Below are 24,895 nucleotides of genomic sequence, written 5' to 3'. Positions count from 1 at the left end.
AGAGTTGCCAGACGAAGAGAACAGCTAAAGAACAGGGGTTGACTTGGGAGTAAGGCCACAAGTGGACGATGAACGGCCCCTCCCAGAGGAAGTAAAAGAGGAGCGAAAGGGGAGTGGAGTTTGCAGGAGACAATTAATTCAATTAATTGGCTCATGACTCTCAGAGACTCCTTGCCAAGTTCTGCAGGATTGGCCTGGCAACTCTCTACGACAGATAAGGTCTGTGAGTGTAAATCCTCCCTGGAAAGACTTTGCTGTATGTGAATGAGCAGAATTCACAGTAAATTAATAAAAGGATTTTTGTCTCATCAGAGCCTTCCCCAGACTCTAGGACTGGCCCATGTTCCAACCCAACCTCCTCACTGTCCGAATCTGCTGCCAGCTCCGCAGGCCACTGGTGGACCACAACAGATGTATAGGTTCCTTAGACACCAGATAGTAGATTCCAAGAATAAACCTTACAAATATATTCCATTCATTGATTATTTCTCTTCTCCTGCTCACCTAGCCCCAAATAGAAAGAATAAAAAAACCTGATGCAATCCAATAAGATTGGAACAAGTATTCTCTTTGCTGTAATATTGAAAGGGATCTGCTTTTTTCATAAGATCAATTTATTTAAAAGTGACCATGGTCCTATTTTCTCCTTGGGAAAACATGCACCTCACACAGATTTGTACCTTATCTGCCGACCATTGCCTCCAGGTCAGGAGTCCAAGCCATGCAATCATTGCATTGCAAAGGTTTGAGATCAATAACTGCAAAGGATAGAAGAACTAAGAAGGCTTTTCCTCCACTGGATTTTTATTTGCTGATCTCACAATACGCTAGAAATTAGGCAAGTTTTCTCCATTCTGCCCCTTTTAAAGAAATGCTTGGGCAGCACACACCATTGGCTCAAAGGCTTTGGTAAACAGTTGGATAATAATTCAGTTTAGAATTTCTCCACTGGGCAAAAGGGGGCATTGCTTTCCAATTCCACAATCAGACACAATGATCACATGCTGTAGAATAATCCCATAATTACTTAATAGGGAGGATTGCCATGGGATGTTATCACACTGCCTTATTGGGACCTATTCTGTGCTCATCCAAGAGAGATAGTCCCTCTTTTTCAAGAGGCAACTGGACTTTCTGGTTTTTCTTTGAAGATGTTTTGCTTCTCAGTCTTCAAAGAAAAACTAGAAAGTCCAGTTGCCTCTTGAAAAAGCACCTTTGGGGCAACCATGACCTGGATCCAAGAGTCATCCAGTCGTTTCTAGATACCAGTTGATAGAATAGAGAGCAAGTACCAAAGATAGGGGTGTCAAACTCAAAGCCCATGGGCCAAATCCAGCCTGGGAGTGCTTAGATCTGGCCCACAGGGCTGCCCTGGAAGCAACGGTGCCTCTGCCAGCAAAAATGGAGCCTGTTTTCAGCTGTGATGGCCTCCTGCAGTGCTCTGCCAGCAAAAACGGAGCTTGGGAAATCCTGAGCTCCATTTTCACTGGCAGAGCGCTGCAGGAGGCCATCACAGCTGAAAACAGGGAGGGGTGCCCCCGACACGAGTGATGTCGAACTGGCCACTCTGGCCATTCCCACCCAGCCCCCGAGGTCAAACACAACCCTGATATGGCCCTCAGTGAAATTGAGTTTGACACCACTGGCCTGGGGCAACCCAGCCTATGTCTCTCTCTCTTTTTTCCCTGCAATGACAAGGAAGTTTCAAATACTTTCAGAGGCCTGTTGGTTAAATCCAAAAGCAACAGTTGCTGGGCAATGCGCTTGTGTGAAGCTTAACTCCTGCTGATTGCTTTCATTCAGTTTCCTTGGCAATATTATGGAAGTGGCTTGCTACTGTCTTCTTGCAATACTGTTTAGTTCTCAGTCAAACCAACAGCTTGAGATCAACTGCAGGAGGTCGGTGCTGCAACCTGCTGCAGTAAAATCGCAACCACAAACGGAACAATTTAGATCTGTCCCTAATGCAATCACGAAACATAGGACACTATGAAAACAAAAACCAGTAGTGAAAGAGAAAAAAACCAAAAGAATTCTTCTTCTTCTTTTTTAAAATCATGTTTATCAGTTGCCTTTGGGGAAAACCTGAGAGTTTATGCATTTTAACAGTAATGCTATTTGCAGGAAGAACAAGGGTCCTTAAAAGGCTAAGTACTATATATATGGAAGGTAAATTTCAGTAGGACCAGTATTCTTCCTCTCCACTCAAAATGAGCACTTTACAGTTATATTCCCCCCCCCACTTTTTTTTTCAAATACTGCAATCTTTTAAGCTGCAATTACAAGTTTATGGTGGGATGGGAAGAGGGGAGAAAAAAATTCATGCTATATTTCTTTCTGTCATGCAAATGGTAAAAGTTATTCCTCTCAGGTAAAAAATGATTTGCATCAAGATTTTAAGGGGACAGGTGAAGGTTTATATTATATTAACATTCTGTCATGGTTTAGTTGGAATAAAGCTTACATGTATTCATGTATATTTGGGGATATTATGTGAATACAGATGATTCTTGGCTTATGACCACAATTGTGACTGGAATTTCCATAATGACAGAAAATTCCTGGAGGACCCAATTTTATAACCATTTTTACCATTGTTATTAAATGAATCCCACAGTCAAAGCTACATAAATGAATTCAGCTTTCTTTATTGACTTTGTCAGATGCTAGTTTAGATGTTATCAAATCGTGATTGCATGATTTCAAGCTAACAAAATAACAGAAGAACAGAGTTGGAAGGGACCTTGGAGGTCTTCTAGTCCACCCACCTGCTCAAATAGGAGACCCTATACCATTCCAGACATGTAGCTGTCCAGTCTGTTCTTTAAAAACCCAGTGATGGAGCAGCCCGAATTTCTGAATGCAAACTCTTCCACTGGTTAATTCTTCTAGCTGTCAGGACATTTCTCTCTAGTTCTAGGTTGCTGCTCTCTTTGATTAGTTTCCAGCCATTGCTTCTTGTTCTGCCTTCAAGTGCTTTGTATCATAGATTGAACCTCTCTTCTTGTGACAACCCCTTACAGATGTTGCAACCATCATAAAGATGAGCCAGTTGCCAAGCGCAATCATATCTGGGGTTTGGGTACAACAGTCACAAGTTCAAGGGTGGGTTGTAAGTCACTTTTTCCAAGACCATCTTAACTTCAAGCCATCAGTAAACAAACAGCCATAAGTCAAGGATTCTCTGTATACCTGTGATCATAAGGATAAATCTAAACTTCTTCAACATTCCTGTTCAATGTTTCTGTTCAGAATGGCAGAATATTTCTACTAAAACACTAACCTTCAGGAAAACTTTGTGTTAATAAAACTTCTTACTTACAATACAATACAATAGCAGAGTTGGAAGGACCTTGGAGGTCTTCTAGTCCAACCCCCTGTCTAGGCAGGAAACCCCATACCGTTTCAGACAAATGGCTATCCAACATCTTCTTAAAAACTTCCAGTGTTGGGGCATTCACAACTTCTGGAGGCAAGCTGTTCCACTGATTAATTGTTCTAACTGTCAGGAAATTTCTCCTCAGTTCTAAGTTGCTTCTCTCCTTGATTAGTTTCCACCCATTGCTTCTTGTTCTACCCTCAGGTGCCTTGGAGAATAGTTTGACTCCCTCTTCTTTCTGGCAACCCCTGAGATATTGGAACACTGCTATCATGTCTCCCCTAGTCCTTCTCTTCATCAAACTAGACATATCCAGTTCCTGCAACCATTCTTCATATATTCTGGTCTCCAGTCCCCTAATCCTCTTTGTTGCTCTTCTCTGCACTCTTTCTAGAGTCTCAACATCTTTTCTACATCGTGGCAACCAAAACTGAATGCAGTATTCCAAGTGTGGCCTTACCAAGGCATTATAAAGTGGTATTAACGCTTCACATTATCTTGATTATATCCCTCTGTTTATGTAGTCTAGAACTGTGTTGGCTTTTTTGGCAGCTGCTGCACACTGCTGGCTCATATTTAAATGATTGTCCACTAGGACTCCAATATCCCTCTCACAGTTACTACTATTGAGGAAGGTACCACCTATACTGTATCTGTGCATTTTGTTTTTCTTGCCTAAATGTAGAACCTTACTCTTTTCACCACTGAATTTCATTTTATTAAATAGTGCCCAATGTTCAAGTTTGTCAAGATCCTTCTGTATCTTAAGCCTGCCTGGAGTGTTGGCTATTCCTGCCAGCTTGTTGTTATCTGCAAATTTGATGAGTTCCCCATTTATCCCCTCATCCAGATCATTGATGAAGATGTTGAAGAGTACTGGGCCTAAAACAGAGCCTTGGGGTACTCCTCTGCATACTTCCCTCCATGTAGGTGCAGTTCCATTGAGGACTACACGTTGAGTGTGGTTGGTCAGCCAGTTATGAATCCATCCAGTGGTGATGCTGTCCAACCCATTTTGAGATTGTGAGAATTTAAGCAGTAGATTAATTGTATAAATACATTAAATTAATATTTAAAAAATAATTAAAGTGCCCCAAAGGTGCTTTTCCAAAGGCGTCTGGACATTCTTGTTTTTTTTTCTTGAAAATATTTTGCTTCTCATCCAAGAAACCTTTTCCAGTTCAGGCTGACCGGTGGGGAATGGAAGAATTTATATTCCAGCTGGTCGCTAGCACTCTGAAGGTTGGTCTCTATCACTAAGAAATAGGCTAAGTTCTTGGTGTGTCAGTTTTTATCACTAAGAACTTTGAGAGCTGTATGCAATGAAATTTCATTTCAGTGTATAATACAATACAATACAATACAATAGCAGAATTGGAAGGGATCTTGGAGGTCTTCTAGTCCAACCCCCTGTCTAGGCAGGAAACCCTACACCATGTTGATTAATGTACATTCAAAGTGACAATAAAGTTATTCTAAATCTAAAACTAGGCTGTTTTCCCAGATCTGAAGATGAGGTGGTTGTTGGAACCCTCTGTATTTAAATCTGACTAATTGTATTGTTCTGGCTAATCTCTCTTTTTATGTGCCCTGTTTGTCTTTTGCCTCTCTTTTTATTTGGAATTTACCAAGAATCATTAAGGAATTGGGCAGCCTTGAACCTGGGTAGTAAAAACTTAAATGATTCTGAAATCAAACTCTTCGGCTAATTAATTTGGAAGACGATTCACGAAATAACATTGGCCAGAGACCAAGATAATAAAATTGGTTAAGAAATAGGGTCTTGATGTCTGGGTCCCAAGGTTAAGTGAATTCTTTTAACATTTCCTTTCTGCCTACTGTGTATCTCGACAGATATACCATGGTTAAGTACAGCAGTAGCTATCTTGGCAAGATTGGGAATCACCATCACTTTTGAACTTGTGTATCTTGTGAATAGTGAACTGTATCCTACAGTTTTCAGGTAAGTGGAATCTACACATTGAGAAATTTTCACAAGATCACAGGAAAAAAATCAACTTTTCCTCTGAAGGCATTTTAAAAGTAAGAAATAATATTTAGCGAGAAAGTGGCTCATAGAACTGCAGGGCAATCCTTACGTCTGCACATATTGAGAAGTAAACCCTGTTGTATTCAATATGATAGAGTTACCAAGAAATGTATAAAAGATTGGGGCTCTAGAGAAGAGGAAATATACAGGACATGAGCTATACGCAACCACAAATACCCTATTTGAATCTGCTTACAACGCTCCCTAAATCAAAGCAAATTTTCCTTAGGAGATAGGCATATTTCTCAGCCTTTTTGTCATTTTTCCAGAAGTGGGGGAATATTTTCCTACTTTAATGTCCATATGTTTCACCAAGGCCAATCTAGTATTGATTAATGGATGATATTAAGTATAAATTTCTAATTATTACAAATTAAGACATTTAATGAAACTTATCTGGAAAGTGCCTTATTCCTCCAGCTCTCAATTCTTGGACGCTTCCATACAAAGATGTATGTGAAAGTGTTTGTGGTGTACTATTTGTAATGGTCTGTATTAAACTTGGTGGCAAAATTAGTCTTTTCTTGAAAATACTACCGTCTTCTAGAAATCCTTAGTGCCCTCTGTTTTGCCATTTGTAGGAGGTCTTCCCTCATTCAAATCCAGCCTTCAGGCCTTCAAGTGCTCTAGCAGCAAGAGAAATTGTCATCTGATAGCTTTGCATTTCCCCTCGTAGGAGCTTTCCCTCCTTCTTTCCTTCCTGCCTTCTTTCCACCATCACTCACTTCCTGCCTTCCATCGTCCCTCCCTGTCTTCCTGCCTTCCACCATCACTCACTTCCTGCCTTCCTCCCTCTCTTCGCCTTCCCTGCCTTCCTTCCTTCCACCATCGCTCATTTTCTGTCTTCCTCCCTCCCTCCCTTCCTTCCTCCCACCATCCCTCCCTTTTGGTTTTAATTCCATATATTTATTTAAATGATTTATAAAGCTGCCTATCTTATGTGTTGTAATTTTGGACATTTCACAAAGACAAACACAGATAATTCTCTCTCCCCCCCCCTCCATTCCATTCTTCCCTCCATTCCAACTATTCAATGTAGTTGAATAATTGTTCACAAAATATTTCAAAGGGTTGTTTTGATCAAACATATTCTGAATGAAAAATCACCTTCCTTCTTTTGAGCTGAAAAGCCTTTTGTGAGGGATCAGATGGTAACACGTCAGCATTTTTTCAACTAGGCACTTTTCCCGATACAATCCCTCCACCCATGCTTGCATGCCTCTATGGAGGATGGAGTGGATAGAGGGAAGATATTTTTTCTAAAGATTGCCTATAAACAGATACTAAGAGAAGGTGCTGAAGGTCTGAAAGAGGGAGAGATTGCCTTGGCGATGGAAAAAGAGAAAATGTTCATCAATTGGATAATGGCTCATCAATAAGCTCTCATGAGCTTCTGTTTTGCAAATGGAGAGCTAATCTTTTCTACTCTTCTAGATTCCCCCTTATAGAGTCAAAGACAAGTAGTTAGCAAGCAAGGGGATCACATATGTCAGTGGTTCCCAACCAATCCACTACATGCTAACTACCGGACCGCATAAAGAAGCAAAACCCCATCCATGGGGTGCAGGCAGCACAGAAAACCACACCTGCTCTGATCTGAGGAAAAACTTCTTTCCACAGAACTGGTCCCTGGTGCCAAAACATTGGGGGCCGCTGACATACCTGATGGATACCTTACATGCCTATAGGAAAGTTCCTGGTATATGGTGAAAAGGAGTGCATATATTAATCTGAAACTGAAAACTATACATCATAAGTAAGATGTTTTCTTTTTCTTACAGAAACTTTGGTGTCTCACTATGTTCAGGAATGTGCGACATAGGGGGCACGGTAGCCCCGTTTCTGCTCTACCGATTAGCAGCCATCTGGTCAGAGCTTCCTCTGATTGTCTATTGTAAGAAATTATTCTCAACATTTGCTTTTCTTTTTGCCAATTTGGAAGAAAGCTGAAGGTTGATGCCATTTCAGAACTAAAAAAAAAAAAAATCCATACAATGTGATGAACAAATGCACATACTGAACATTAGTGTGTGCCAGTAGTGGTCAAACCAACTTTGAGAGAGGGGATTTTTCAGCAAAAGAGGATAGGGGTTGGGAAGAGATGTTTATCATTTGTACTGTACCCTCTTCAAAAATTGCACTCATTGTAAAATATCTTTACAAAAATGCCAACGCATCTGGAGTTCTGTACAGAGATAAATGGTTTGGAGGAGAAGGAGTTGCAGAAATGGCAGATGGGGATGGGATTTAATTTCTTTTGTTAAATGATGCCCCAGGGAAATGCCTCATTTCCAAAGCCACATTACAATGCACAATGGAGTTTAGGGGCATGCTTGCATAAAAAGTGAGTTTGGTACTCAGGGTGTCATTGCTTACCTTTGGTGAGCTGAGAGGATGAGGTGATTAGCTGGGTCGTGTGATGAAGGCACTATACATTGGGCAGAAGGGCGGAGCAAGCAGCTGAAACGGCAAGCAAGCGAGTGGAAGGGGTGAATGAGCGAGCAAGCAGCTGGAAGGGGTGAGCGGCAAGCGTGTGTGCATGGGTGGGGCCAACGGGTTTGGTGAATCAATTCAAATCGTCCTTACCGGTTCGCCTGAACTGGTGCAAAGCAGTCAAATTTCATCCCTGAGTTTAGGGGCATGCTTGCGTAAAAAGTGAGTTTGGTACTCAGAACGATCATGAGTCTACAATACAAGTAGTCTTCAACATGCAAACATTCAGTTCTTGACCTTTTGAAGTTACAATGGCACTCAAAAAAAGTGACCAAGGGCTGGTTTTCATGCAACTGTAGCAGCATCCTCAGGGTCACATTATAAAATTTCAAGGACTTGTGATTATGACAGTTGCACTGTCTCGGAGTCATGTGATCACCATTTGTAGCCTTCCCAACAAACTTCTAACAAGCAAAGTCAAGGGAGAAAACCAGATGTGCTTAACAACTATAGAGACTCACTTAACTGTGGCAGAAAATAGTCATAAACTGAGATAAAATACACTTAACGACTGCCTTGCTTAGCGATGGAAACTTTGGGTTCAATTGTGGTTGTAAGTTGAGAACTACCTCTACTTTTTTGTCCAAGAATTTACTTTCCTGTAAGAATATTATGCATCCTAAAAGATAGCTCCACGTTGCTGATCTTATTACGTTCATTTTATACAGTCTCAGTTAAAAAAGAGAATAAACTGTGTTATGGATTGGAATTTATTTTTAACTGAATTTATCTTTGACATAGGTCACTGTTTTACAATTAAAATAGCTTATTATATTATTTCATAAATAAAATAATGCTGTCACCTAATCCTTATGTTTAAATCCAGACTAATATATAATTCTGCACCTAAGGTGTTTGGGAAGACTCCCCCATAACTGCAAGAGCTGGTTCTAAAATCATAATGAACCAGAAAAACCTAAATTATAGCATTTTTGCTAAGATAACACAGTTTTAAAAAATCACATCCATATTGTTGTAAAAAAAAATGGTATGGTTGTACCTATGTAGTCACCAGGAGTTGAGCTCAGCTTGAGGAATCTGACTGTGTGGAATCTTCCCAAATATAATTCCCGACAAATATGACCCTAATAAATATGAGATTTATTATTCATCATATCTTAGGAGCTCCAGGTGGGAAAAGTTGATTTGTGGATCACCATCTATAGGACTATGACAGGATTCCATCTCAGGCCCACCTCTTATATATACTCCATATCTGCTAGAACAATGCAGTGTCAAGATATTTGGCCCGAATCCTGATACTGATACAATTGGATAAGTTATACCTCAATTTTGAACCTATATTTTAAATATATAAGATGCTGCCTCAGTGCAATATTTCATGGGGTTTTAATCAGCTCATTTAGACCTTTCCTTGCACCCTACATAAGAAAACTATTTAAACTGTAGCTGTATTTTTTCCCGAGCACAAACAGTAGAATTATAAGAAAATTCCAGGATGAATGTGTAATGCCTGATATATTTTTCCCTTCACTTTTTCGTAGGCATACTTTCTCTTCTCTGTGGGACTCTGGTGCTACTCTTACCTGAGACCAAGGGGCAGCCCTTACCAGAGACAGTAGAAGATGTGGAGAAAATGTTAAGGTACTGACTAAGTATCCTTAGAAGAGAATACATGACATTCTTGCATACGCTCTGGATAATTTAGCCTTCCAATGATTAATTCTAGACTTTAAGTCTAGTTCAACCATTTTTGAGAGACTTAGCACTATACACTAAATACATATGCATCGATATGTGTGTGTATTCATGCACCTTCACAACCATATATGATTTTTTTTCTTTAAAATAAGTAATCATAAGGACTAGTTTGGACTAAAAGCAGCATAAGAGCAGAGGGAATTAATTTTATCCCCCCCCCCTCCCAGTGTGAGTAAAACAATCTTAGCATAGATTTAAGTTGATTATGGCATCTCTGCTTTACCTTCTTCCAAGAAAATGAAAGCAGCTTTTATTTTCAACTGTTACCATTTTAATTATCACAATTATTCAAAATAGATTAGCCTAAATATAGTAGAACAGTTTGAACTCACATTAAGCTATTGATTGTTTTTTATAATATAATAGCTAAGTTCATCTGAGCCAGAATGGCTGAGTTCACACAACATGCTAAGCTAAAGCAAGCCCCATTATACTTCAATGTGATGCTAGATAAGTTGGAATTGTAATGCTATCTCCTTGGTCTTAGTCTGACCACAGCACCCACTAATTTAGGAGGGAGGAGCATCAATGTTCATCTGCTCCTTGGTACAAGAGGAAATTCACTTTTTTATTCGTGAACCCAGCCTAAATCGGGCCCTCTTGAGCTGCCTATTTTAAAAAATGGCAGTGCACCTTATGAAGTGAGATTCAGTCTCAAAAATTACTTTAAAGAAACAGTATTTCTGCTAAAATCAATCTGCCCAATAAAGAGACTTGCTTATAAATGTATTTTATTTCTTCTCTATGCAGTTTCAATGTCTTTTGTGAAAAAAACAAGCAGCAAAATTCCAGCAAAGAAGTTTGATCTTTGGTTAATATTGCAAAACCTCATGAGCAACCTGGTTTTCAAATTCACAGCTGCTGGACACCATCTTCGTGTTGGAGGAGATGAATTCAATGATGTCATAAGCCCTAAAAGAACCTTCTTATAAAGTAAACATAGAATTTTTCTTTGGGGTAAATATGAACATATTTTCAAAACCTGTTGTTTCCAAATAGGGAACTATTATATGCGGCTCTCATGGAAGAGTAATCACTTTCATTAAATATTTTGTTTTATATGTGCCTGGCCTATCTCCTTTCTCTTTACAAATTTGCAACACATTTTTTTCCAAGTATTGTCAACTTACATGGAATCAACCAGAAGCCATTCATTTCATTCATTGGAACAGGATCAGAATGGAATTTTAAAAACATTTTCAAAGAAATATGTTCCTTACTTCAAAGGTATATATGAGTAAAGGCATTCCTACAAGAAATGTAGGAATTAACTTCGCTTCCTATGGATTCAGAAGAACAAGCACATGTGTATCATCTTTATTCTCATAATAATGTTGTGGTGTGAATTAGAAGGGTATGCATATAAATCCCTAAAGGTGGGTTTGTGGTATCCTTCTCTGCTACAGGAATAAATTAACAAGAGGAGATTATGCTGGGTGGATAGTCTCTGCCAGGGAGGAAGATGTGGTTCAAGTCCAGTGTAACAACTAGGCAGTCTACACTCCACAGGGGCAAGTGGGTGGCAGTGGTACTTTTAGGGGAAAGCATTTCTGAGGCACATTTCCCTCTTTTTTTAGTTATAGTCAGTAGCTCTGAAGTTGGCACAGGTATTAGATTATGGCTGAATTATACATTTTAAGCAACTTTATGTGCTTGCATAAGACAATGTGCATTTGCCCTGTAGGACCTTATATTTTTTATTGTTAAATACCTGTCCAAAAATTGCTATCCTCTGGAGATAAATTGTCTCTATGAGCAACTTTCATTTGACTTCAAAAACTATTGCTTGAGTTGTACTCTTGAAGGTTTTGAAGGGAGGGAAAGGAACAGTGTGTTTACTGAATAAGTAAATCATGGAACACTGAAAAACTCTTAACAACTCTTTATTTGCCCTACTTGGAAAACTTCCTAGAATTAATTTTGTCCTGGTAATAATTCAGAGTTGATTAAGAACTTCTGCAAAGCTCTGAGTGATTCTTTGATCTAAGTCCTTATCAAGGAAATTAAATCAACTTTCAAACTAGAAAAGGAATGAAAACTTTAAAACAGAAGCATTTCCTATCTGTACAGATCCTGCTTACCTATGTAAATATGGATTCTACATGTGTAAATAAATAATACACTGATAATACCTTTCAGATTGTACTGGAATATCATGAGGAAGATATCTAGCTATGCTATTTTATTGGCACAACAATTTTACATGGTCATAGAGTTTTTGGTGAACAATTTCATCTCTCTTTCCTCTATGAATTGATGCTTTTTAAAAAGGTATCACATTATTTGTATTTATGAAAAATTACCTTTACATTCTTGTATGTTTTATGCTCTTTTCATTATTTATAAATTCTTTATACCCATATGGGATAAGAGAGTTTCACAAAAGCAATCCAGATAAGATGGGATTCATTTCTCCAAATCTTGAAAAGGACATTGAGAAAAATAAGAAATGAGAGAAATTCACATCCACCAGTCATCAGTTGAGGACACTAATCAAAAGGAATTGAGAATTTGGCATAATCAAAAGGAATTGACACATTGACAAAAAAAAATTAATAATCTCGGCAATGTATTTTTTGGTAATAGCAGATTGCTTTCTTGCTTGCTGTGTTGAAATTAGTTGAAAGAAACTGTCTTAAGAAACTGGAGTTTGGAAAGTTGCTTGACAATGAGACAGGCAGCATATATATTTAATAAAATAAATAAATGCCTTGTCTATGGAGATTCTGAGTCATGGTTGTCCCAAAGGTGCTTTTTCAAGAGGCAACTGAAATTCCTTGTTTTTCTTCAAACATGTTTTGCTCCTCATCCAAAAGGATTTTGGAAAAGTAACATCTTCCAAAAAAAAAAAAAAAGGAAGTTCAGTTGCCTCTTGAAAAAAACACCTTTGGGACAAAATAAATGCCTTCTCTTCCTCCGCTTTGGTCACAATGTTAGCAAGATGTTCCAGTCAAAAGGTACCTACCAAAAAGCCCTTGATTGATGAGTTGCTTTGTTTGTTCACTTCTTCAACCCATGCCAAAAAAAGCAAATTTCAATCACTTTTACACGGGCAAATCTTTTTAAAAAATGTGATTTCCATTGAAAGTAACTTTATAGGAGCCTCATTCTAATAACTCCCTCTCATACCTAAACTTTTCAGAACTTAGAACTTAGAATAACTTTATTGGGATTTTGAATGTACACTAATTGCCATACATTAAAGTGAAATTTCATTGCATACAGGATCATGACCGCCAGTGGTAGGAGTCATGCTGATAGTGACGGATGGTTTTATCTTTCTTTCTATCACTTGGGCTAGAAGAGGAAACATAGGGTCATGGGGGAGGAAGAGACAGGTTAAGTATTTCAGAGTGAAACACCTTCCACCCCCGTTTTCACCTGGGCTAAGAGACATTAGCAGAACCTTTGCCAATTAGAGGCAGGGAGGAAGGGAGGGAGGGAGGCAGGGAGGGAAGGAAGGAGAGAGGGAGGCAGGGAGAAAAGGAGGCAGAAAAAGAGGGAGTCAGGGAAAGAGGGAGGAAGGAAAGGACAGAAAGAAGGAAGGAAAGGAGGGAGGCATGGAATAAGGAAAGAAGGGAGGGAGGGAGGGAGGGAGGGAGGGAGGGAGGAAAGGAGGAAGGGAGAGAGGGAGGGTTGTAGCAGTCCCCAATTAAACATGAAAAAGAAAAGCAACTAAATTTATTTTGTGTGAAGACAAAATGACCATAGAAGAACACTCAGAACGATGCGATCCACTCCGCTTCTATCGCCCCCCCCTCCACTCCAGAGAAGCCGGCTGCTAGCGAGTCTCCACGAGCCCTGCTTCCCTCGCCGGACTTTCCGGCAATAGATGACAGCATTCCGCTCCCGCCGCTTTCTCCCAGAGCTCCGGCAGGCCTTGCGGAGTGCCAAGAAGGGGAGGGGGCTTCTTGGAACACCACCCCCACTCCTCTTCACCGTTTCCTCCTGGAGCTGCTGGGAGACCGCGGCTCTCGCTCCAGCCTGCTGCCGGGGGGGGGGGCGCTTTCTTTCTTTTTGCCTCACCAGGCAGAAGCTTCACCGCACGTCACTGCTCCTCCCACACCCAACAACAGGTCAAAAATTATAAACTGACTTTGCCTAGAAAAAAGCAGCCAACTGAGCTTAAGAGGTAATCTTAAATGTGTAAAAGAAAAAGCAAGTACATTTGAGACTGCAATTTAAATGCTTTTAGATACTTTTGAACAAAACAAGTATGAAAGAACGTGGTTATATGGCATGTTTCACTCCTAAGGCAATGTAGAAAGTTGAGCATGTATTCCAAAGAGATCCCAGCAAATCTAGATGGCCCAGACCAGGAATCTCCAAACTTGGCAACTTTTAAGACTTGTGGACTTCAACTCCCAGAATTGCCCAGCCACCATGAAAGAGTCAGAAAGGAATGTTGCATATTCAGTTATAACTTGGGGAAACATTTATTGGTGAAGTTTTACTCATGATGCTCATGAAACTGAATGAGCAATTCATGTAGGTAAAGGAAAAGGTTCCCTAGCATATATGTGCTAGTCGTTCCTGACTCTAGGGGGCGGTGCTCATCTCCATTTCAAAGGCAAAGAGCCAGTGCTGTCCGAAGACGTCTCTGTGGGTCATGTGGCTGGCATGACTAAATGCCGAAGGCGCATGGAACGCTGTTACCTTCCCACCAAAGGTGGTTCCTATTTTCTACTTGCATTTTTACATGTTTTTGAATTACTGGGTTGGTAGAAGTTGGGACAAATAAAAGGAGCTCACTCCCTTACACGGCACTAGGGATTCGAACCGCTGAACTGCCAACCTTTCTGATCAACAAGCTCAGCATCTTAGCCACTGAACCTCCGCTCCCTTGCAATTCATATAATGCAGCATTAAAGATATAATGCCATTTGCAGAAAGAGATGAATGGTCCACCATCATAGCCATCCAACATTGCTGTATAGAAATTTTGGAGAAATATTTCTCCACTTCATCTTAAGAAAGAGCCTTTCTTTTTGGAACCATAATGTGTCATTCTGGATACTTGGTAGGTAGGTAGATGACATGACATGACATGGCAGACAGACAGACAGAAAGACAAGTGTCCCAAAAGTCATGCTATAATACCAAGAGGTTTCCTCCTTCAGTGGCTATTTATCCTGCCAAATGCTAGAGATTCAATATACTCAGATTTTCTACATCATAACTAACACAGATGAGTGTTCCACAAATTCAAGCAAAAGAAAGAAAGAAAGAAAGAAAGAAAGAAAGAAAGAAAGAAAGAAAGAAAGAAAGAAAGAAACAAACAAACAAACAAACAAACAAAGGAAAGAAAGAGTTGTTTCCAGGATATTCAAGGTATTTATTTTACATTCATGTAAATTATTTCATTATATTGCACTTCACTTCTATTTATTCTTCTTTCTCTTTGGTGCTTTCAGCAGGAGGTTATTGGCAGCTCAATTTTCTCTCATAATTTTTTGGATCCATGGCATAAAGCGAGACACTCGCACATAAACGCCAGGTTTCATGGGCTGGGCACAGCCGAGACCCCAGGAGGTGACTCCATGTAGCACATATCTTCCTTGTTCTTCACAGACCAGGGGGCCTCCACTGTCACCCTGGAACCGAGTATTTGGAAACAATGAACCAGGAGTGCAAGAGAAATCAACATAGCCCTAAGATGAGTTACACACCATTCTCACTGGATGACTAATCATTAAAAGGACTTCATGAGGGTCAAACTGGACCCAAAGGGTGGATGTTATACAAATAACATGAACTGGATGGGTTCTTCAGTAAGAAGATATTTTTTTTTATTAATTGGATTTATTCATTTAATTAATTGGTTGATTTATACAGCAACCCATCTCAGCCTATGCTTCTGGGTGCCTCCCAATATTAAAACAAATAAAAGTATATACAAAGATAAAATAAACAAGAAATCAAAGAAATAGTATCCTGGAGAATCATGAAGACATCCTCGACACAGCCCGGAAACAGGCTGTGTCACACACCCACATTCAGGACATAAAATGCATTTTTTCTTCACTTGCTATAATAATTAGAGGAAAAAATCCCTCTAATTATTGGTGGCATTTTCACTGGGGGGGGGGAATGAAATACCCTTGTGTTTATTGACAAAGCCAGCATGACATATCTTACCTGACAACTATCAGATGCACCATCAATATTACCAGCGCAGAGTTCATGGTTACGAATTTTATTATTTAGAAACTCAGGCCGGTTACACACTTTATTCTCAATGACAGGGAAGCCAGTCTCTTTAAGAAAGCCTTCTCCACCAGTTCCTTTGAAAAGCAGATGGAAATAATATTACAGGATAATGCAGAGAAAAAGCAACAAAGATGATTAGGGGACTGGAGGCTAAAATATACAAAGAAGGATTGCTGGAATTGGGCATGTCTAGTTTAAAGGACTTGTGTTCCAATATCTCAGGGGTTGCCACAAAGAAGAGGGAGTCCACCTATTCCCCAAAGCACCTGAAGGCACGACAAGAAGCAATGAATGGAAACTAATCAAGGAGAGAAGCAACCTAGAACTAAGGAGAAATTTTCTGACAGAATAATTAATCAATGGAACAATTTGCCTCCAGATGTTGCGAAAGCTCCAACACTGGAAATTTTAAAGAAACATTTGGACCACCATTTGTCTGAAATGGTATAGGGTTTCCTGCTGGAGCAGTGGGGTGGACTAGAAGACCTCCAAAGTCCCTTGTTACTCTGTTATTCTGTATGTTTCCTGATCTGGTAAGAATGGGATCAGATTCCTCTAGCTTTTGTTAATGGAAATGTGACTTAAAGCTTCACGAGGCAGGCATAATTTGTTCATGGTATAAAATGAAACCAATAATATTCTAATATGCTCAAGGAAGCTTCATCATCACCAAGCATGACAGTATAAAAAGAAATCATCACTTTTTACCACCAGGTTAATCTCTAAAAATTCCGTATGACAACCACCTTGCAGCCCCAAAAGTAGACAAGTGTAACCTTTTGCTGCCATCTGATGGTCATTTGGATCTTGCAGCCCAAATCTAGTTGGGGTAATCTTTATTTAACAATCCCAAATGGAAAAAGAACCCCTGTGCATACTCTTACTTCAGGTTTCCTTTGCTTAAAGACTTGTGAAGGTCATAAATGTGAGGAGTTGTCACAAAGTTCCTTTTTCATCACTGTCATAACTGCAAATGGTCACTAACGACCATTAGACTTAACCAAGTATCTTGCAAAATATTTTCGTATTAAAATTATAAATTAAATTAAAATTAAAACATTAAAACAGAAATGTGTCTAATTTGTGTAGGGCTGTATAGTCTCTAATACAAATAAAACTCCTTTCCTTGTTGAATTAAATCTGATCTCTACCTTAGCCATCACTGTGATGGAATTTACCTGTCCAAGAACCATCCAGAAGCTTGAAACATCCTATTGTAAAATACATCCCATGAATAAAGACTTTTTTTCCAAATTTCCCATAGTGACTAAATCCTGTTTGTGTTCAGACAATAAATATGAAACCATTCATTCATTCATTCACTCACTCACTCACTCACTCACTCACTCACTCATTCATTTAAAGTCTCCAGATGTATGGAAGATAAAATCCATCAATAAAAACTCATCCATTTTATATCCATCAATAAAAAAGATGAGAAGGGGAAAGGAAGAAATGTGAAAAGAGAATGGTGGGTACTTTGAATTTTTAACCACTCTGAGGTCACTCACCTTTTGTGTCTCCCCATCCTGTGACATAACATTCTGTTCCACCTGCTACAACAACGTTGGCTGAAGGTAAGCAGACTGGAATGACTTCATTGGTGATCTGTACTGGGCTGGGAGAAAAATGACATTGCCACTCTTTTCATTCTAGTCACTGGGTGCATCTCCCACCTTTATAATTTTTTTTTGCAAATAACCCAATGTGGCAAACATAGCCAACACAATTCCTTCTATTTTCCCCATAACAACAAGCCTGTGATGTGAACTGGCTCTCATGGCTAAAGCAGGACTTGAATGCATGGCCTCTTGCTTTCTAGCCTTGTACCTTAACCACTAGACCAAACTGACTCACAGGACCTGCGTCGTTAGTCACTGGATATTTTTTAAGTAATACTTTTAAGTATTACTAGTACTAGGAGGTTGAAGTTTACACATTGTGACATTGAATCTTAATGTATGAATAAAAAATTAGAAACTATTAATTAGCTTCAGCATCCTTGTAGCATCTACTGCAGTGTTTCTCAACCTTGGCAACTTTAAGGTGGATGGGCTTTAACTCCCAGAATTCTCCAGCCAGCCAAAAAACATTGTTCTATTGTGTCTTTTGTGGAGTCAACCTGCCTTCATGCTATTTCATACCTTGTCAGCTATTTTCCAGCAAAACAACCATAAATAACTCAAGCGAAGACTTGCTAAAGCCAAATTTGAAGTTAACGTTCTTCCTTCTAAATTGTATGCAAACCAATCCATATCAATTTTAAAAAAAGAACTATATGTATACTCTTCCATGCCAGAAGCTTATCCCAGTTGCAATGATTTTATCCATAACAACAATGCAACTACCTAAACACAGAGGCATGTTGTGCATGAATAAATTTGGACACTACTTCAGATGAGCATTGTACCATAATGAAACTGGATCAATTCAAATGTCATTTTAGAAATGTTCCTATGTTCACACCAAGGAGTTTGGGAATGGAGGGTAGAGAGATTATTAAAGATAAATATTGTCACCCAAAGGATACCTGCTTAATTTCAGCAAGGCAATGTCTGCCCGATATGGTTCTTTGAATATTTTCTCAACGTTGCGATGTTGGGTGGATGGTTCTGAGGCTGCCTCTGTGTGTAGGCCAAGCGACACTTTGTAAAAACTAGGATTTGGTGACCTACAAAAGACAAATATCCCAGGTCAAAATATATTCATAGATCCACAACTTAGGCAGATAAGAAGAGGACAATTCAATGAGAATTTCTGAAAACTGGAACCATAGGTGGATCTATGTTATGCACGTCTGCAGAGAGGACAAATAGGGCTAGGGTAGCTCTGAGAATTGTGAAAAAACTCTGTTGGACTTAACAAGCTAAATGACTCGAAATCACTGTTTCATTCGGAATATTTGGGGGAATAATGGAAAACCAGAATATCAAACACCAAGCATTAGATGCCAATGGTTATTTAATTATATTCACTTACTAAATGGCACTGATTGTTGTTAATCTACAGTCTATGCATCGTTGGTTGGAGCTATTTGTTTTTTGGTGAGAAACAAAGGAAGCTGAAACACCAAGCCAGGTCACTATTCCATACTATACAGCTCAGTAATACCATATAGGTGTTTTCGTCTTTCTGTTCCCTTTTTGGCTTATTGATTGTCTCTTTTGCATAGTATATAGATATCTGTGTTTGGGTCTATGTGTCTATTTTAGAGAAAACATAGTCCGTCCATTTTGCCATCAGGTTCTTCTGGGAACCCAGTTGGTAGGTATGCCATGTCACAAAAGAGATGTTTACACACATCACAAAGCCATATGCAAACAAATCATACTATGGTTTGGAACAAACTGTGAACCAAGCCACAATCTGTGATCTATAAGGAGGTCTTGCTGTCAATCAGTCATGTCCAATGGAAAGCTTTCCAATTTTGTTAACAGTATATTAATTCTCAGACATTACACATTGCTTTCTTCTGATTTCTGGTTCTGGTTTTCCTTTTTTCCTCAAATAGTTTCCTAAGAGTTGATAATCTTGCATAACATTGCAATTTCTAGTGTCATGGTGAGCTATCTGTTCATCCAATAGGTTGCCAGCTGCAAACAGATTACAAACTTCTGCTCTCAGAATTGCATTGAAGGATGGGATATAAACCACTCAGATAATCAAGTGTGAATTAAACCCTGAGCATAGCTAATGCTAAACTAAATGGCATATTTGTCATAACAGAAAAATGGTAGATTTGCCATAATCTGGCAAATACCTGCTAGGATTAACATAACAGACCCATGTTACCACGAAATAGCCCCAAACATTCACAGAAAGCTCTGTTTGCTGCTAACTGATGGTCATCTGAATTTCTGCAGCCCAGATATGATAGTCTAATTAATATCTATTGCCTCCTGTTTTTTTCTAGCTATGGAGTGACTACAATTCCCAGAATTCCCAGGTTGTGAATTTTGCCAGTTGACATTTCAACCCCTTGGACAATAGTATTGGAAAATCTGATCTCTTGCTCAAGGGAAGTTTTGTTTTATTCATATTTTGAAGCTGCCCATCTCCCTCACAAAGGGACTCTGGGCAATGTACAAATAAAGGTTTTACCGGTCTAAACAGTGAGTTGCTGTCAGAACCCATTGTGGCTTTATTAAGGTACCTCCACAAAAATGTAGATTGTTGTAACTGAAAAAAAAAAGAAAACAGAAGATTAGTTTTATAGTGCTGTGTTTCCCCAAAAATATAACATGTCCTGAAAATAAGGCCATGCCATATTTTTCAGGTGGGCAAAAATATAAGCCCTCCCCCCAAAATAAGTCCCTTGGACAACTTCCCCCACCCTCCAGCTAGACAGCATGCAACTCACCGACCTAGCGGTATCCCAAAGGCGCCAAGACTCTCTGTCCTGGCAGAGTTTTCCAAGAGCCGGCCCAAAACCATAGAGCACACACTACCAGAGCTGCCACTGCCGGAAGCCTCAGCAGCCAATCTATGGAGCTTGGAAGCTGGAGAAGAAGCCATGCTCGGATGGCGATGGCGGTGCCCTGGCCCTGCAGGGAGAGCTGGGTCGGGGCATGGTGAGGCTGGGAGGCGCATGAGCTCAGAGTGGAAAAGTCGCTTGCACTCCCCCAACTCCAGCCATACAGAGAGCCGTTCACTGACCTAGGAGTATTCCGAAGGGGCCAAGCCGCTTGGAGGTGGGGAACAGGGGCTCACACAGCTTGGTGCCTTCGGGATACCCCTAGGTCAGTGAATGGCACTGTGCCCAGCTGGAAAGAGGGTTTGCCAGGCAGCTGCTCGTGAGCATGGTCACCTCGTGGCTGCTTTGTTGCGCTGCTACAACAGCGCAACACAGCTGTTTACCCCTGAGGCTGTTCCCGGCTCTTAGGGAGCCTGCTTGCAAGAGAGCAGCCACCCGGCAACCCCAAACAATAAGCCCTCCCCTGATAATAAGGACCAAGCCATTTGGTGGGGGGGTCAAAAGAAAATAAGACCCTGTCTTATTCTTGGGAAACACAGTAAATAATTCACATAGAAATCAAAAGCTGTCCATTCATTATTCAATCTCCTTATTTTCAAGCATTACACAGAGCTAATACCAGCATGCATGAAATGGCTTAAATTTACAACAGTTCACAACAAACTGAATGGCATTTCTTTTCTCGCTTCTTTGAGTCTAATAAATTCAGCGTGTGAAGCCATATTTGCAGAGTAGAATCTTGTACTACCTTAAGTATTAGCAGATTTATTATGGCTTTAGGCTTTATGGATCTATCATGCAAAGTGGAAGCAAAATTCAAGCTATTTTCACCCATGTGAAATAATATATTCTGTCTGCCCTCAGTAACTAGGGTATACAGGTAATCCTTACTACTTTAGATTTATTACTATAATTGAGCTGCAAGTCATGGTGAGGAGAAAGCAGGTTACTGATCTGATTTGATATTACTTGACATTCCTGGCTTACCCAGGTGTGGTCATTAAGTGAGTGGAGCAAAAGAACTGCTTGCTGACCCTCTCTCCTCCATGGGCAGAAGAGAACTCCAGTGAGGAGCTGAAGAAAAGAACCTGGATTTTCATGACTGAATTTCTTTGAGTGTCTCTTTTCCAGCTCAGTGCCACAATTTCCTTTCTGCCAGCCAGAGAACTCTGCCCCAAGCGGCTGAAATCAATCCATCAGCTAGAACTTTTGCTCTCGATGAATCTGAATGAAGAAGTCCCTTCATGACAGACTACTTTCACCCAACCCCTTTGGGAGAAAAACCGCTGCCTGATGGTGAGACTAGGCCTCTCTGGCATTTTTTGTTCTCAAGGAAACTGGCTGAAAAAGGTCCAGTCTGGAAACCCGGGAAGAAATCCAAGCTTGGATTTCAGGAGGGACTTTTTTCAGTCAGCCTCCTGGAACCAGCCAGGTGGCAATGGCTTGCGGCTTTCCTTGCTGGCTTCCCTGATGACTTTCTGGGGAAGCCGGCAGGGAAGACTATAAATGGTGATCACATGATCATGAGGCACTTAGCAAGATGTCGTGAGTATGAATGCTTGCCAAATGCATCAATCACAATTATGTGACTGTGGGCGTAATGCAAGCTCAGGTGAAGATTAAAAGTTCCTTTGTTCAGCACTGTTATAATTTTGAATGGTTGCTGAACAAATGGTTCTTAAGCAAGGACAATCTGTATAGAGAAACTAGCTTTGGCAAGGAAAGATGGACTGCTATTTACAACTTTGGAGAAAATAATCTGGTCCCTTAAAAAAAACTATAAGCAAGTTCATTGAAAAGTTTCAAATAAGGAACGTACAAGCCCTGAGCAATAAATAGAATATAACAACAAAGATCTTTGCTTATTGGGTGGATGAGAAATATAATAAATAATCCTATTATTTATTTATCTATATCTCATCTTTATTATTTTTATAAATAGCTCAAGGTTGCAAATGTACCTAATATTACTTCCACCTCCTATTTTACCTACAACAGCAGTATGTAAGATATTTATATTATATATTATATTCAATACCGAACACGGAGACTGATCTGCCAAGGCCAAGAATGAGGATTTGAAACACAGCCACCAACAACTCTTCCAAAGCATAGAAGTGGTGGATATTTGGCTTTTCCACATCCATCATCAGTAACAGCTGAAATATGAATGGGAGAGATGTAAGATATAGCAAAGGTTCATAATTATTTCTTTTAATGAGAAATCCTGAGAATTGCCTTTGTCTGTAGAGGAATAGGTCCAAAGGTTAAGAGTTATTAATTTTGTCAATAGCTGAGTCCTGAAATAGTTCATTTGGGATATCTGAAGAGAATGATTTGCACCATGTGTTTGTGTATGATAGATGATAGACAGACATAGCGATAGCCATAGCCATAGCCATAGCCATAGCCATAGCCATAGCCATAGCCATAGCCATAGCCATAGCCATAGCCATAGCCATAGCCATAGCTAGGTAGGTAGGTAGGTAGGTAGGTAGGTAGGTAGGTAAGTAGATAGATAGATAGATAGATAGATAGATAGATAGATAGATAGATAGATAGATAGATAGATAGGATAAATAGATCTATCTAGATACAGATAGATAGATAAATGATAAATGAGAAAGAGTTGATATAAAACCTTTTAAATGAAATTGAGAAGTCATCACTGGGAACCAGCAGTCTAACTACTGTCTGCGGTGTATCTTCTTCAGCAATTAATCATTAAGAAAAATAAGATGGAGAAGAGATGCACAAAAGTCTATTTGTAACCAACTGATACACTTTCTATAGCATGTAAAGAAGGATGTTGTATTTGTTTTAAATTAAAAATTAAAAAAAATTAATTAAAAAAAAGAAAAATAAGATGGGGAGGATCCAACTTTGCGATGATATGGACATGCGGTCTCGATGCTCTGAGATCACAGCCAATACTTTTGCCACTGGGTGGTCCAATCGGACCTAAACCATCCTGCAGAGATGGTGAACAGGAAGAATACATCTTGCTGACCTCAGGGACATCGCAAAGTCCCTGATAGAAGCAAGAGAAGTTCTTCAAGCCGGTGACAAAAAATCCAGCCAAGGCTGATGAAATTGGGGCGGCTCCAAAATGGAAGGATACGGAAAGAGAAAGTGTTTCCAGCTGGTGAGGAATTTTTACTGTTTTAAAAAGAGACTGCCTATAAAAAAACTTAAAAATAATTCAAATTGGAGAACAATAGAATTAGGTGGTGGAATTAAATTTGGAATGGTTTTGGACAGTGGTTATCTTACTTTTTAAATGCTATTTTCATGGATGGAATTTATGCAAGCCTTTTTAAATGGATGGATTAAGCTTTCTTCTTCTATTTTTTTCTTTTATTGTTCTCTGTAACCTAGGGACTAAAGTTTTCCTCTTTCGTTGCTGTGGGTGTTTTTCTAACTCATTTAAAGATTGGACTCTTTTTTCTAACTTGAAATACAAAAAAGATACAAAAGAAATAAGATTTTTAACGGTAATACTGCTGCTCGGAGGCTGGAGGGTTTGTTTATTGGAGTTTGTGTTTTGGAAATGGAACATTTTTTTCTTTGCGGATTGTTTTGGCTTGGCACTGTAAGGTCCTACTGCTTGGTTACAGAGAGTGATAAGAAGAGAAGCACACAGATGTCCCTTTGAAGTATATCTCTAACCAGAGAAAAGTGAAAACAAAAAGTTTTTGTCAATATATGTTTAATTTTTTTTAACCTTCCAAGCTAGAGCAGCTGTGTTTGTTAGCTGGAAAGAATGGCACAATTTCAAAATCAAACAGAAATCTTGAGCTTGCAAAAGATATTTTCAGAAATTATCAAATACATATGAGAGGATAGAAAAGAAGTTGGAAGACTTAGAGCACGTAACAGCAAAATATGATGAAGAAGTTGAAGATGTTTATCAAATGTAAAATGTGGTGGTTAAAACTCAAAAAATCGAAGTGGAAAATAAATATAAAGAGATTACATTTGCTGATATTTATGGTGATTGGCCAGTCTCTGAAAATGGAAAGAGTGGAATACTGAAAGAGGAATTAAAGGGAGGGGAAATTTATCCCAAAGGGCAAGATACAGAAGAAGAAAAAAACAAAGAATCTATGGATTTAAAGAGAGAAATCTCATTAGCAATAGCATGGATAACACTACTGACAATCAAAGATAAGCTGATTAAGGAAACAGAAGAAGGGCAAGATTACACGAGAGATTTTATAAACAAGGAGTTGCTAAGAGGAGTCCATACAAAGTTGATCAAGGAGATGATTAGAGGACTGGCACCACAAGTGGCAGAAGATATGGGACTGTTTTGCTATTGGAAAGATACAGATTGATAGATGGAAGAATATAATTTAAAACTAGTTAAATTTAGTGAAATTTATTGACAATAGATATAGTTTAAATAAATAATTGATAATGTTACTAATATATACAATGTGTAGTGTTATGATGAGTACAATTGGGTATGAATATGGAATGGTACCCATGTAAGGAAGATTAGAAATCCCTTTGGATAATACATAAAGGTTAATTAAAAAAGGGAACCAACTTAAATACAGCTAAA

At 39.3% G+C, this 24,895-nt stretch overlaps 2 protein-coding genes across 4 annotated transcripts in view; one reads left to right on the top strand and one right to left on the bottom strand.

The window, feature by feature from the left end:
- Positions 1–10,705, top strand: part of SLC22A3 (solute carrier family 22 member 3) — a 33,672-nt gene extending 22,967 nt beyond the window's left edge. The window contains exons 8-11 of one of the 3 annotated variants that reach the window (XR_015697014.1): positions 5,234–5,342; positions 7,118–7,185; positions 9,428–9,527; positions 10,395–10,413. Coding sequence is in view for 2 of the 3 variants with exons in the window: in XM_014066256.2 (XP_013921731.2) it covers positions 5,234–5,342; positions 7,211–7,323; positions 9,428–9,527; positions 10,395–10,449 (377 nt within the window). In the remaining variant the exon portion in view is untranslated. Of the gene's footprint in view, positions 1–5,233; positions 5,343–7,117; positions 7,186–7,210; positions 7,324–9,427; positions 9,528–10,394 lie in introns of all 3 variants that reach the window. The other 2 variants (XM_014066256.2, XM_014066257.2) reach the window with 2 other exon arrangements.
- Positions 10,706–14,955: 4,250 nt separating this feature from the next.
- LOC106548794 (plasminogen) overlaps positions 14,956–24,895 on the bottom strand; it is a 32,261-nt gene continuing 22,321 nt past the window's right edge. Inside the window, exons 14-19 of the mRNA XM_087718216.1 lie at positions 22,367–22,487; positions 19,956–20,033; positions 18,385–18,525; positions 17,366–17,472; positions 15,783–15,928; positions 14,956–15,238 (exon numbers count right to left, since the gene is read on the bottom strand). Of these exons, the coding sequence (XP_087574342.1) occupies positions 15,077–15,238; positions 15,783–15,928; positions 17,366–17,472; positions 18,385–18,525; positions 19,956–20,033; positions 22,367–22,487 (755 nt within the window). The 3' untranslated portion in view covers positions 14,956–15,076. The remainder of the gene's footprint in view (positions 15,239–15,782; positions 15,929–17,365; positions 17,473–18,384; positions 18,526–19,955; positions 20,034–22,366; positions 22,488–24,895) is intronic.

Source organism: Thamnophis sirtalis, unplaced genomic scaffold (genome assembly GCF_051295495.1).
Source record: "Thamnophis sirtalis isolate CommonGarterSnake01/CBP01778 unplaced genomic scaffold, rThaSir2_p1.2 scaffold_6, whole genome shotgun sequence".
In the NCBI taxonomy this organism is placed as follows: domain Eukaryota; kingdom Metazoa; phylum Chordata; class Lepidosauria; order Squamata; family Natricidae; genus Thamnophis; species Thamnophis sirtalis.
Note: the sequence above shows the minus strand (reverse complement) of the source record. Positions and strands in the feature narration are given on the sequence as shown.